Source organism: Grampus griseus (assembly GCF_964374135.1).
Source record: "Grampus griseus genome assembly, chromosome: 9".
Lineage (NCBI taxonomy): Eukaryota > Metazoa > Chordata > Mammalia > Artiodactyla > Delphinidae > Grampus > Grampus griseus.
In genome coordinates this window covers 81,927,238-81,942,188 of record NC_139003.1, presented here as the reverse complement: position 1 = coordinate 81,942,188, position 14,951 = coordinate 81,927,238, and the positions used below count along the sequence as shown (strand labels likewise).

The following is a 14,951-nucleotide window of genomic DNA, read 5'->3' as shown; positions in this document are numbered from 1 at the left end:
CCATTGGTGTAAGTGGGGTGTTAAAGTCCCTTACTATTATTGTGTTACTGTTGATTTCTCCTTTCATGGTTGTTAAGCATTTGCCTTAAGTATTGAGGTGCTCCTATGTTGGGTGCATAAACATTTATAATTGTTATATCTTCTTCTTGGATTGATCCTTTGATCATTATGTAGTGTCCCTCCTTATCTCTTGTAACAGTCTTTATTGTAAAGTATATTTTATCTGATATGAGTATTGCTACTCCAGCTTTCTCTTGATTTCCATTTTCATGGAATATCTTTTTCCATCTCTTCACTTTCAGTCTGTATATGTCCCTAGGTCTGAAGTGGGTCTCTTGTAGACAGCATATATATAGGTCATGTTTTTGTATCCTTTCAGCCAGTCTGTGTCTTTTGGTTGGGTCATTTAATCCATTTACATTCAAGGTTATTATTGATACATATGTTCCTATGACCATTTTCTTAATTGTTTTGGGTTTGTTTTTGTGGGTCTTTTTCTTTTCTTGTGTTTCCTGCTCAGAGAAGTTTCTTTAGCATTTGTTCTAAAGCTGGTTTCGTGGTGCTGAATTCTCTTAGCTTTTGCTTTCTGAAAAGCTTTTCACTTCTGCATCGAATCTGAAGGAGATCCTTTCTGGGTTGAGTAATCTTGATTGTAGGTTTTTCTCTTTTATCACTTTAAGTATATCCTGCCACTCCCTTCTGTCCTGCAGAGTTTCCGCTGAAAAATGAGCTGATAACTTTATGGGGATTCCTTTGTATGTTGTTTTTTTGTTTTTTCCTTGCTGCTTTTAATATTTTTTCTTTGAATTTAATTTTTGTTGGTTTGATTAATATGTGTCTTGGTGTATCTTTCTTAGGGTTTATCCTGTATGGGAGTCTCTGTGCTTCCTGGACTTGGGTGACTATTACCTTTCCCATGTTAGGGAAGTTTTCAACTATAATCTCTTCAAATATTTTCTCTTTCTTTTTTTTTTCTTCTTCTGGGACCCTTATAATTTGAATGTTGGTGTGTTTAGTGCTGTCCTGGAGGTCTCTGAGATTGTCTTCAATTCTTTTCATTCTTTTTTCTTTATTCTGCTCCTTGGAAGTTATTTCCACAATTTTGTCTTTCAGCTCACTTATCCGTTCTTCTGCCTCAGTTATTCCGTTATTGATTCCTTCTAGTGCATTTTTCAATTCAGTTATTGTGTTGTTCATCTCTGTTTGTTTGTTCTTTAGTTCTTCTAGATCTTTGTTAAACATTGCTTATATTTTCTCAATCCGTGCCTCCATTCTATTTCTGAGATTCTGGATCATCTTTACTATCATTACTCTGAATTCTTTTTCAGGTAGATTGCCTATTTCCTCTTCATTTATTTGGTCTTGTAGGTTTTTACCTTGCTCCTTCATTTGTGACATATATTTTTGCTGTGTCATTTTTTTTTTTTTTTATGAGTGGGATTGTGTTCCTATCTTACTGGTTCTTTGGCCTGAGGCTTCCAACACTGGAGTTTTTCGGCTATTGGGTAGAGCTGGGTCTTGGTGCTGAGACAAGGAACTCTGCGAGACCTCACTCTGATGAATATTCCCTAGGATCTGAGGTTCTCTGTTAGTTCAGTTGTTCGGACTCAGAGCTCCCACTGCAGGAGCTTTGGCCCAACCCTGGGTTTGTGAACCAAGATCCCGCAAAACACCTGGGGTGGCAAAAAAAAAAAAAAAAAAAAAAAAAAGAATAATAGCAAAGTAAAAAATAAAATTAGACTAGGAAACTAACAGATATGTTAGGAAGAATATAAAAGTAAAAATGTAGATGAATCAACAACTGGAAGGTACATTAGTACCACAATAGTAAAAAAGAGGAGGAGGGAAAAGAAAAAATATGGGGGGGGGAAGGCCCTGCCTTCCACAGCCAAGGCTGGAAAAGTCCCTGGGGGCTGTGGGGGTGTGGGGCTTAGGCTCAATGGAACAGAAGGGGCCCAGGTGTGCCCCCCACCCCTGTTCTCAGAGGGCGGGGGACCTCACCTGGGATCCCAGCAGGCTTCTTGGGCATGAGTGGGCAGGGAAATGCCGTCCTCTCGTCTCCTGCTCCTCTGGTCTGGGAGGGCCCCTCCTGCCTGCCTCTCCTGATCTCCTTGGCCTCAGGGGCACAGATCCTATCTGGTTTCCACTTCTTCTATCCCCTCAGTCCCCCTACGTCCTGCTGGTTCACTTTGGGGTTCCTCCCATCTCCTTCAGCATCAGAGTCCCCCACCAGTGGCCAGCAGGTGCCCTAGTTGTGGGGAGACACTAACTCTGCATCTTCGCACACGGCCATCTTGACTCCGCCTCCTCTTTATACATTTTGGATAATAACTCCTTATAGGATATATGTTTTGCAAATATTTTCTCCCATTCAGAAGGTTGCCTTTTCATTTTGTTGATGGATTTCTTTGCTGTGAAGAAGCATTTTAGTTTGATATAGTCCCACTTGTTTATTCTTGCTTTCATTACTTTTGCTTTTGGAGTCAGATCCAAGAACTAATCACCAAGACATATCAATGAGCTTACTACCTACATTTTCTTTCAGGAGTTTTGTGGTTTCACGTCTTATGTTTAAGTCTTCAGTTCATTTTGAGTAAATATTTGGGTGTGGTGTACGAGAGTAGTCTAGTTTCATTCTTTTGCATGTGGCTGTCCAGTTTTCTCAATACTATTTATTGAAGCACCTGTCCATTCCACACTGTATATTTTTGGCTCCTTGGTTGTAAATTAATTGAGTATATATGCTTGGGTTTGTTTCTGGGCTCTCGTCTCTTCCTTTGATCTATGTGCCTGTTTTTATGCCAATGCCATACTGTTCTGATTACTCTAGCTTTGTAGTATAGTCTAAAGTCAGGGAGCATGATTCAATCAGCTTTTTCTTCTTCCTCAAGATTCCTGTGGATATTCAGGGTCTTTTGTGGTTCCATACAAACTTTAGGATTGCGTGTTCTATTTCTGTGAAAAATGTCATTGGAATTTTGATAGGGGTTACCTTTAATCTGTAGACTTTGAAATTATCCAGGCCACTTTTCCCTACTCCAGATTCATATTTCTAATTGCCTACACAACATCTCCACTTGAATATCTCATAGGCAGCATTAACTTAACATTATCTTTCTCTCCACAAACCTGCTCCTTCCACAGTCTTCTCTTTCTCAGGAAATGACATGTACATACTTCTGATGCTCAGTTCTGAAAACTTGCTCATTTTTGAGTCCTCTATTTCTCTAACATCCCTACATGTAATATGTCAGCAGATTCTGTGAACCCTTGAACCCTATCCAGAATCAGACCACTTTTGGCTACCTCCACTTCTATCATCCCTTTGCAAGCCAACATTGTATCTCACTTGGATCATTAGTTAGTAGCCTAACTGTCTTGCAGCTTCTATTTCTTCTTTCCCACATCTTCTTCCCATCTCAAGACTTCAATCACAGCCAAACCCAACCAGACGATCTTTTTAAACCAAAAGTCAAATAATATCACTCCTGAGCACAAAAACTCTCAGCAGTTTCCCATTTAACTCTAAATAAAGGACCTTCAATGATTTACTAAGTCCTACGTCATTTGGCATTCTGATCCCTTTTCTTCCTACCCTTTTTTTTTCTCCCTACCCTTTTTTTTTCTCATTCCAGTATTGCCCCATTAGTCTTGGTGTTGTTTTTTGGACAATCCTGGCACACTTAAGCTTTAAGGATTTCTGGCCCCTCTCTCCGAAATGCTGTTCTCCCGAATAATGGTGGTATCACCTCATGGTATCATTCATCATCACATTCAAGCCTTTGTTCAAATATACCTTCAGTAAGGCCTCCCCTGCCCACCCATTTAACAATGCAATCCCCTGCTTCCACATGCCCTATCTCCTTTCCCTGCTCTTATAAAAGTTATAGGTCTTATCATTATTTGATATACTGGGGGGTTTCTTTCTTTATTTGTTAATTGTCTGTATTCCCCCTCTAGAACTTATTATCCCTAAGGCAGAGATTTTTGTCCTTTTGTTGTTAGTTTTTTTCCTGTTATATGCCTAGCTCTAGAATACTGCCTGGCAAATAATTGTTTCATGATACAAATTTATTGAAGTAATAGATAAAAAGATCAGAATAATCTTGATATGCAGAAGTGCTAGGGTTGTTTTAATCTGTCAAGTCCTTTAAGGCCTATATCTTTTTTGTTGTTCTTTGTTAGTTTTGTGGTATGCGGGCCTCTCACTGTTGTGGCCTCTCCCATTGAGGAGCACAGGCTCCGGATGTGCAGGCTCAGCAGCCATGGCTCACGGGCCCAGCTGCTCCGTGGCATGTGGGATCTTCCCGGACCGGGGCATGAACCCGTGTCCCCTGCATCGGCAGGCGGACTCTCAACCACTGCACCACCAGGGAAGCCCAGGCCTATATCTTTAACAGAGAATAAAGGAGGTATACAACACCATCACCCCAGTGATTTTACTTGAAATATCACTGGTGCTCAAGGCTGGTCCTATTTGCTCTCTCCTGATGACCTGTGTTTTATAGGTTTTCCTCCTGTCACCTATTATGACCCATATCAAATTTTGACTGAAAATAGCTGTGACCTTGGTTAAACCTAAATTCTGCTTATTCTTTGTTCTATAATTTCACTACTGGTGTTTCCTTCCAACTTGGTGCAAGTTGGTTCAGAGTTTCCTGCCTAAGTCTTCTCTTGGATAAAAGGCACTATGCCTCAGACTGCCTTAACCTCTTAATCTAACCAGCAGTCATGCACTCACCATTCTAAGGGGTAAAGCATGGTCATCAAGGTTTTGAAAGTGTTCATGGTACCCATTCTGGAGCGATGCTCCTGTTGCCTGAAGTAGGACAAGCATTTGATTACAGGGGAATTAAGCGGCCAGGGAAATCCTAGGAAAGTTAGATTTAAGGATATCTGAAGCATATAAAACAAAAAAGATAAAAATTAGGTAATGTGAGAGTTAAATGCTGCTTGAAATATTTGAGGTGCGGATTGTGTTGCAGAGGAATGTTAAAAGGAGAAAGGAATTTTTCCAAAGTACTGCATTCTAATATGTCTGTGAGAATCTCAAGTTATAAAGCAGGGCCATTTTCTGTTTTGTTGTTGCTGTTTTTTTTAATATGTTAATCGCAAACTCCTAATTTATCTCCTCCCAACCCCCACCCCTCTGTCTCCCTTGGTAACCATAAGTTTGTTTTCTATGAATGGCCATTTTCTTTATTCAAAGACTACATATGGTGCTAAACTTAGCTACTACTTTTAGTATCATTTTACAGAGTACTGCAATAGAACTGATTTTAATAATGTGGAGCACTGCTTAATTGTCTGATGATGTCAATTTTGATTTTCAGCTGAATCTTAATACTCACCGTTTCCCGGTTGGATAGAACCTAGAGCAAGCATGGCCATCCCAGGCGCAGTAAGGGTCTCTTGCCAGGCAGCAGTCAGCACAGGCTGTACCGTAGATGTGGCAGCGATGCAGAGATACTTGGGAAAGTCCTTCATTGGAGCTCACATACAACTGTTGCTATTAGAAGAATGATGGTGATTTATTTCAGATGTGGAAGTTAAAAGTGGACTTCCAGCAGGAACACAATATAATATATGCCCACAAACCCTTGGATTCATTTTGAAATAGACTAAAAACAAGAAGCAAAGTACAGAAGGGTATAAAGCCAAAATAAATAGAATTTTCCTACGTTAATATGCCTATAACATTACCACTTTCCTGTTTAAAAAAAAAGTTCAGAGCACCATGTAGAATGGTAACGTATTTTAGACATTGGGATTCATTGTTCTCTCAGATTTGAGCTAATGTATTACAGATTTAAATTATGATGTTTGCCTTTTTTCTTTGAATGCTGTCTCTTGGCAAAGCACAAGGCAGCTTTCTTATTCTTCAAGTCTGGCAAACCATTACCTTGTAAATTTGAAAAAGTAGAGTCTAAAATAAAGGGCACTTTTATGTTTAGAAAAAATAGATGGTAAATATTAGATAAAAATATTAGATTAAAAAAAATTTCACATGCCTTTGAAAGTGACTTATTACTGAGAGCAATTTTAAAATTATTTAGAAGACTGTAAGTATTTATATTTAGACATGTTTTAAACTTTCTGTATGATCTCAAGATCTTCAGCAGCCTAAGTCATAAATAAAGATTTCATCTTCCTTCATTTGTACAGTGGCAAGAGCTTATTATGATATTTCTCCAACTCTTTTAGCTGTGCATAAAGCCGTTCTCAGGAGTTGAAGGGATGTTTCTAATTCACAGTCCTTATTTTACAAAGGACTGATAATATGTAATTCAAGTTAACATAGAATTTCTAAGCTGGAACTTGAATACATGCACATGTGCACACATATGTGTGTGTGTCTGTATGTATATAAATTTAGAAATTATATATAAATTTAAATATTATATACAAATTATATATAAAAATATTTAAAAATTATATATAAATTTAAAAATTATATGTAGATTTAAAATTAAATCAGTGAGGGCACCATTGGTCTATCAGGTTCTGGAGGCACATCTCTGAGATTCAGATCCCAGCTACCACAAATTTGCTGGTTAACTTTTCTGAATCTCAGCTTCCTCTTTGGTAAGACTGAGACAATATAGCACTTACTCCATAGATTTTATGTAAGAACTAAATATAAGGGCTAACTCCACATAAAATGCTTAGAATAGTTTCTGGCACCTAAACGCTTAATGAATATTAAGCAATAGTATTAGTAAACTACCAATGAACAAGCTAGCAATTTATACATTTTCAATTCTAATTAATCATTTGAATCACATCTCAGCCTAGCACGTGTAATATAAAATAATTATTTTATTCAGATCAATGAATTTTTCAGAAAATAGGCTGAAAATTACTGATCCCCATTTGAGACATTCAAGCTATAAGAAAACAACTGCATGTTTTGACGATAATCATTTCTCTAGAAATATTTGAAATAAATGTTCATTGAGTACATTAATAAATAATACAGTGAATGCATCAACCTCATTAAAATATTTCAAGGAAACTTGTTTATTTGAGGAAAGGATACAGGTAATTCAATTCTAGAAATTATCTTTTTTATTAATCTATTTTCTGCTATATGGAATACAAGGATAAATTAGAGAATAAAGGAGCATAAAATGAAAAGTAAAATTTTTAGTTTGAGCATTAGAGAAGGTACTAAATTCGTGGAATTTAAATATATATAAAATACCATTGGCAATTTGTAGTTCTTTCACACTGAAAAAATAATGCAATACATAGTTGTGTAAGTGAATTCTCCCCCAAATCAAACAATTACCTTGCCCTAAATCTGATTGCTTTAATTAAACATTTTAAATTACCTACAACATAAGATGTTGAAACAAATTTAATACTCAGTCTTTCCAGTGTATGTTTGTGCTGTACACTGCAATTTAATGGAATGGATTGTGTATTACAAGTTCACCAGTTGAATTATGAGCTGAAACCTATAATTGTATACTGTACTATTATGTCACACAAACGGCTTTGTGTCCATTTTGAATCTTGCTCTGATACTTTCTCCTTCCATTAAACTACTGTAAACAAAGGGATTCCATGCTGACTTCAAAGACAATTCTGACTTGGGATCAGCTCCCTAGGACACTGGGGAAAATGACAAATGGCTTCTGGTTACTTGGGAAAATGTTTGTTATGCACCATACAAACATTTTTACAGATGAGATCTTTAGCTCCCTTGTACCCTATTTATTTTTCTTCATAAAATTTAGTCAAGTGAAAAGAGTACGAGACTAACTGTGGAATACTTCTTTATCTGTAACAGACCAAATATGGTGAAGAACACTAAAGTTATATCATCAGTTATGCCAACACATAAAACCTTTATTCCATATTCCAAGAAAAATAAGTCTTAGGCTCTTACAAACAGCAGTTACCGAAGACCCACTTTGTTTTAGGTCATTTATATAAGTTAACTCATTTGTGAGAAAGCATTACCTTGCAGAGGCAGAAATTTAGGTCAGTGAAGTAAAATAATTTGTTTATAATTTAAGGTCACGTTGGGGTTCAAATGCATGTCAGTCCCATTCTGAAGCCTACCCCATTTTTGACTATACTGCTCTGCCCCTTAGAACTTTTGTTTTAGAGATAGCAACTTTGGGGTCTGGAGAGGTGCATGTTTTGCACATGTAGAGATTGGAATTGGGCTTTTCCTCTCCATGATCATTGTGTATTTGCGTGTGAAGGCACAAATTAGAAGATCAAACATTTCTGATAATCATAGTAAAACATTTATTCCCCAGATCCTGAACCCTGATATGGCTTAGATTTGAGACATTCAGATTTTTTAAATGACATGTAAACCCTATAAAATAGCACTTCCTTAGAAATAAGCATAAAAGAATGTACTGCATATTTCAAACATGTGACAGCAACAGGAACTCAAAAGAGGATTGATTACTCATTCCAAGTCCCTGAGAAGGTTCGTGATGCTACAGTAGCCCAAACATTATGCTAAATTCTTCCTTCAGAAAGATTATTTTTATTTTGGTTGGCTTCATACACTGTAATATTTGAGAATAGAGGATATACAAATGTTGGAATATCTTGCTGCATACATATATATATATAAATATATATATATATTCTACTCTGATGAACTTCTGTACAAAAATAAGCCTATTTTGTCTTCCACTAAAGCTAAATTCCATATCAAAATTAAGTGTGTGGTATACTATGAACAGTATTAATTATTTTGCTAATAGTAAAATTAAATTTTCAGAAATTATAAAATACATTCTTCCACAATAGTAAAATTTTTATATACAAAGAAAATAAAAATGGGGTTGTTTTTACCTTTTTGGATGAAATTTTCATTGTTGTTACAGGAGCATGATTCTAAAAAAGTTAGAAAAACATTGTTAGTTGCTCAAATAATCCTTAAAACAGATTTTACATTCAAAAACTTTTCTTGTTTCTGTTAAAATTCAAGAAATCATCATTTCTCTCTATACGCACATATAGTTTCAAAGTTTAGCAGTAATTGTCTATAAAGTACATTTCCTCTGTTTGGAATAAGGACAGATTTGTTACACAAATATAGGCCTAAACTAAAAAACGTGGCAATTATAACACATCTATCAATATAGTCATTAGAAAAAAATGAAAATTTGAGAAATTTCAGAGAATTGAAAAAACTGTATCTTGGAATATTGAACACAGCGCATAACTCAGGATTGGATCTGGGTACTTGGGGTGGGGGGCTGTGGAATGGTACCCCTCCTCAACACAGCACTTTGCATAAGATACTATTGTTCAGCTGCCAAATGTTGCTATGCCAAGAAGTATTTGCCTGAGCCATACTTATTCTCTTTGTTGAATACAAAGAAATATTGTTAGGTAAGGTCCTCTTTTGATAAATGTGAATTAGTGAAAGAACCTAAGAGTTATCTGAAATAGTCATCCTTTCTGAAAGTTCCTCTATTCTTAACTTTACTTCTTAAACATTATTAGTTCCTTTTAAAAATTAAAAATTAGACTCGTGATAACCTGATAAAGATGTGTGAAGTTTTATTTGAATAAGTCAAGTGGCAACACACTGTCAAAGTCAACTGTGCCCATAATTATTTCACTTTCTGGAGTTGTGTGTTCCTACAAACATTTTAAAAAGAAAATGGTGATATCTTTAAATACTCAGTTGCAACAGATCATGACATTCATTCAGAAATATACACACATACAAAACAAGTTTTGCAATTTATATCCACCTAGGCAACTACTAATAGTTGTACCTCCAATTCAAATTAAGTTTAGGGAAGTTGGACATATTTTCAGAAAATATTCTGAACAGAGGATTAAAAAATATATTATGGTTCTGCGCTCTTTAAAAACAAAGTGCCTGGTTTTTACATTGAGTTTCCTGCAGTATATCAGTGTAACACTTAGCTAAGGAATTTATTTCAGTTTAAATGTATTATTTCCTCAAGTGCCCATCACAGTATATCATACACACCCAATTATTTTCACCTCACCTCAGAAAAGGTGACACAAACACCACGCTGAAGACAGTAACTGTATTTGGTAACTGTTTCTCTCAATTTAGCCATATCAATCACTGGCACACGCATCCAGAAGGAAGCTCAAACTTCTTTAGTCTCTCTTGGGTTGATGTCCCGCAACATGCATTTTGACTGACTCCATTTTTCCACTGAGAGTTTATTCTTTATGATATAACACCAGCATAACTCATAAGTAGTTAGCACATGATCAGAATAACTCTCATTTCTACGACCTTTCCATAGAACATATGTAAAACTCAATTAATGTTTCCTTATTACCAAACTCACTTAATTAATGTTTGTGTCAAACTCACTTAATTAATGTTTCCTTATTATCAAAAAAATATATTTCAGAATTAAAAATGGAGTGCTGCAATACGGCCTTTTTGCTATTTTCAAGAAAACTACTGAATAAGGTACTTTATATTATTTTGGCCATCCAAGTTGTCCCTATTGAATTGAATGAGAAGAAATATATTATATATATATATTATACATAAAATGCAGTTTTGGTTAATCCAATGAAACAATCAATTTCTTTACAAAGCAAGGCATAGAAAAGGCACTTAAATGCACAGTTAATATTTTATGAGCATAATTTTAATGCACTAACCACAAGGAACCTTATGCCAAAGTTAGTCTAGCATTAAAAATTGTAACCTTAATAACATATTGGGAAATTGCCAGAATTCCTCAGTTTCTGTATTTGATTTGATTTTTAAAATAGTTCTTCATATTTAAAATGTATTAGTAAAATCTAGTATCATTGTATCTTGATCGCTTATGTGCTTATAAATCCAATATTTTTAGTGACTGGGGGAATATATATTAAGTTAATACATTCTGAGTCCACTCAACAAAGCAAGGCAACTTACTGGACTAGCAATAGGCTGCTCCCAGGGGCTTTGAAGTGCTATTTTTACTCCAGTATAGGCTGACTCTGGTCTTTTGGTGTCCGTGGCCATTGTTTCTTAATTGGTTTAGTTGGAAATAGAAGTTTGCTGTAGGATTGATTCCATACCAAAGTTTCTTTGAAATCCTCTGGCTGTGCTTTACCCATCTTTCCAAATCAGGTAGGAGGGACCACTTAAATTGCAATGACCTATACTTTAAGGAGAGAAGGATTTGCAGGACATAATGTACCAGCTCTCCAGGCTCACAGACACATAAAGAATTGGCACTCTGCCCTCAGTAGGTTACATCTTACAGGACTGAATTTTCTTCTATGTGCCTTTTTTTTGTTGTGTTTTCTTTTTCTTTTTATCCCAAATTCAAGGACAAAGAGAGTAATACAATGCAATCTCAATTTCAGACAGAACATGAAGTTTTAAGAGACAACATTTGTTTTATTTAAATAGAGTGACATTTGAGTTGAAAGCAATAAAATAAGAGAAAACAGCAGTTTTTCTTGAAGTTACTGGCTAAAAAAATATGAGAAAGTTTATCTAACAATCAATAATGTGGAAGAATTTGGGTCTCGGTGGCTTGTGAAGCAAATGATAAAAGCCCTTTCATGGCAAATCTTCTGGACCTTGACCACAAGAACTCATTTTTTAAAAATAATGATGACCACAATTCTTCAAGTTGTGATGATAGCTAAAAAACTAATTCTTTTATGCTAAGATAACTTAAAATGTTAAAAATTACTTCAGAAGAATATTTGTTATTTCTCATTTTATCTGGTGTTTCCTACCCTCAAAAATTTATAACATTCATTTATTTGATCTTTTATCAATTTTTTTCCCTCCCCAAGTGATTGTAAGATTAAAGAGTTGCATTTATCATGCGTGTGCTGGGGCTAATAGAATAGATGTTCAAACCTTAAAGACTTCCAACTCCTCCAGAATGAGCTCACCGCTGGCAGAGCTGTTAGAAGGAAGAACAACAACCTTCTGCACAGTACCTCGATCTAAATCAGAGAAAGAAACAATGAGATGTAGGAAACAAAGATATTTAGACATAAGACTACTACTGGCTTAGAATTTAGAATATTGTTTATGTAAATACTTAGTCATCAAAAAAGAGATTACATACATTGAGCTATTACCATTTTCTGATTTCATTATAAATCTCATGTGTTTAAATTGAGATTATGTAAAATTCAAAAGGAATTAATAGGAACACCTTATATTTTGCACATATTTGGTATAGTCATAATTATGAGAGAAGAAAGGAATGTCCAAATGTCTTATGAAGTTCAAAGTTCTGTTTCTGAACCAAGTGTGTATTCTTGAAATAGTAATACATAACTTTAAGTTTGGCCCTTAAGAATATTACTCCTCCTAACCAACATTATAAAGTGACACTCTCATATTTTTGTTAAAATTGACACATAATGGTTTGATTATCGGAGAAAAAATTACTATGAATGAGTTTTTATAATAATTTTATTATAAATAAAATAAAATTTTATTATAAATTAGTACTAGAAATTGACATTTGACCTGTAGCGGTGAGAGATTTTAGACATGGTAAAATGTTTCACTCACAATTCAAAATAATTTTCAAAGCAGAAACATAGCTATGGCTTTATTTCAGATGTGGACACCTATTCATAGAATAATTCTATGATTTTCACAATTATCTTTATCAGTTGGGAATGTTTCTTTGGGTATTTTTAAAATATAGGGAAAATTTCAAAATTACATGAGTCGAATAAACTTAAGCAAATAAAAAACCTACTTGTATTTCTCAATTATAGATTGCCAAAAACAGAGACGCCCAAATAAATGTACTATATACAGAAAATGTTACTTATGTCAAGATTTTTTTTTTTTTTTTTTTTGCGGTACGCGGGCCTCTCACTGTTGTGGCCTCTTCCGTTGTGGAGCACAGGCTCCGGACGCGCAGGCTCAGCGGCCATGGCTCACGGGCCCAGCCGCTCCGCGGCACGCGGGATCCTCCCTGACCGGAGCACAAACCCGCGTCCCCCGCATTGACAGGCGGACTGTCAACCACTGCGCCACCAGGGAAGCCCTATGTCGAGATTTTTAATTAAGATTGTTTCATATGTAACATAAGCATTTTCTAAACATATAATTATGCCACTCTACCAATCACTTAAATTTTAGGTTTAAAAGAAGCTAGTTGAAATTTAGCAATGTGGGGTTAAAGCAAATTTGTGAGTGATCTGAGAAAGTAAAAATATATTTCCTCACCAAAACATGTTTCCATTAAAATTAATGAGCTGCTTCATGAGTATCAAGTCATCACTGTTAAAGTATGAGCATATAACTGTGAATTTATAATTTGGATAGGCACATTATCATCAACAGATACTAAAACATTTTCTAATTCTGTTGAGAAATGTCACTAAGAAGAGGTAATTTGAACTGAGCTGTACAGGACTTTACAACTAGGAATCATTTAGTGATGAATACCAATACCACTAATCTCAAATCTCACATCTCAAGCTGGGCGATCACACAGGTAAGCATTACTCTAACATATAAGATCCTATTTATTGTTTATAGTTTCTATTTTATGAACCTAACTGGAAGATAAAATAATTCTTAATAAAAAATAAACTCTACTTTAAAATTTTACCAACTAACAAACTAAAAAATTAAAACCTACTAAATAATAATAAAAATCTTTATACAGAAAAACGACAGAGATTTTGCCAGAACAAGCCTTGAATCTTGTGAGACTGCGAAGTTTAAGTACCTGATCTTTGAAGTTTCAAACTACGCTCTGTAATTTAAAATTCTCTTCTTAAGCCATACTCAAAAATAAACAAAAATCCTAAAGATTGGCAGGCTCTAGGTGTAATTAAGAAACTTGGAAGTTTCTCTGTTTCACCGTTCAGCTTCCTAAGAATTAGCTCTGTACCAATCTGTACTATTTTCTTGGAAGATAATTAATGCAGGTATGAATTGGAAGCGAAAAAACATTTGGGGATATGGTGCAGAGACACATCACAATTGAAAATGGATAAATGTGATTGAAGGTGTTCCCCATTTTCTATTAACAATTCATCACAAAGAACAGTGTAAACTTCGACAGGAATAGAATATACCAAAAACCCTAAAATTAAAGCCTTGACATTATAACAGCTAGGGCAGGATTTGTGTGTGTGTGTGTGTGTGTGTGTGTGTGTGTGTGTATGTGTGCGTGGTGTGCCTGTGTGAGTGGGTGGGTGAAAGATGAGGGCATAAAACTATCTTTGTTTTAGGTCATGTTATCATAAAGATCACACTCTTTTTTTAAGTCACAACAGCGTTTTACGGTTCCCTGCTGAAGCTTGCAAGGATCACTGCCATTCTACATGACAGCAATGACCACTTCTTGAGTAGAGACTGAGCAGAAGCAATGTATAACCACAGCCCCAAATAAAGCTGCATGAGAGGAAATCTTGATTACAGGAGTTCCCAAAGATAAAACTATCAGCTTTGAAAATAATTTTAAGTATTCTCAAATGAGAGAACTGGCTACTTTTTTACCTAACATTTTAACTAACTATGAGAACATTATTCTACATAAATCATCATTTCTTCTGAAAAAGCCCACAACAATCATATTTTATTCATGCAATTTATAAAATATTACACAAAGAGCAGCTATAAAAATGGGCTAATAAAAAGACAATGCAAAACTTGGTTTTGACTCATTTGAAATGAAAGATAGAACACCACCTTTATTTATTGTTTGCCTTCCTATTTTAGTCATTTTTTGTTTTGCTGGTAATGATGAGTAGATTTCCCTTTAAAAAGTAAAAAAAAAAAATTTAAAGGTTAAAAAATATATTTTTCTACCTAGTAAAATGTCAACTTATCTGAAATTCTTACAGAAATATAAGTAAATTTAAATATTGGTAATGTTTCTACCTCAAAATCAAGTTTAAATAAAATCATAGAAATGCAAGATCCCCACAGTGAAACAAATATTTATTGGATGCCTACTATGTGCCTGGATCTATGATAA

The 14,951-nt window shown here is 35.1% G+C and overlaps 1 protein-coding gene across 2 annotated transcripts in view; it reads right to left on the bottom strand.

The window, feature by feature from the left end:
* The window catches only part of SEMA3C (semaphorin 3C), a 186,654-nt gene that overhangs the window by 16,905 nt on the left and 154,798 nt on the right, over positions 1 to 14,951 (bottom strand). For both annotated transcript variants that reach the window (XM_082661526.1, XM_082661525.1), the window contains 3 exons: positions 11,849 to 11,937; positions 8,827 to 8,868; positions 5,352 to 5,509 (listed from right to left, as the gene is read on the bottom strand). In XM_082661526.1, coding sequence (XP_082517652.1) covers positions 5,352 to 5,509; positions 8,827 to 8,868; positions 11,849 to 11,937 — 289 coding nt within the window. The remainder of the gene's footprint in view (positions 1 to 5,351; positions 5,510 to 8,826; positions 8,869 to 11,848; positions 11,938 to 14,951) is intronic.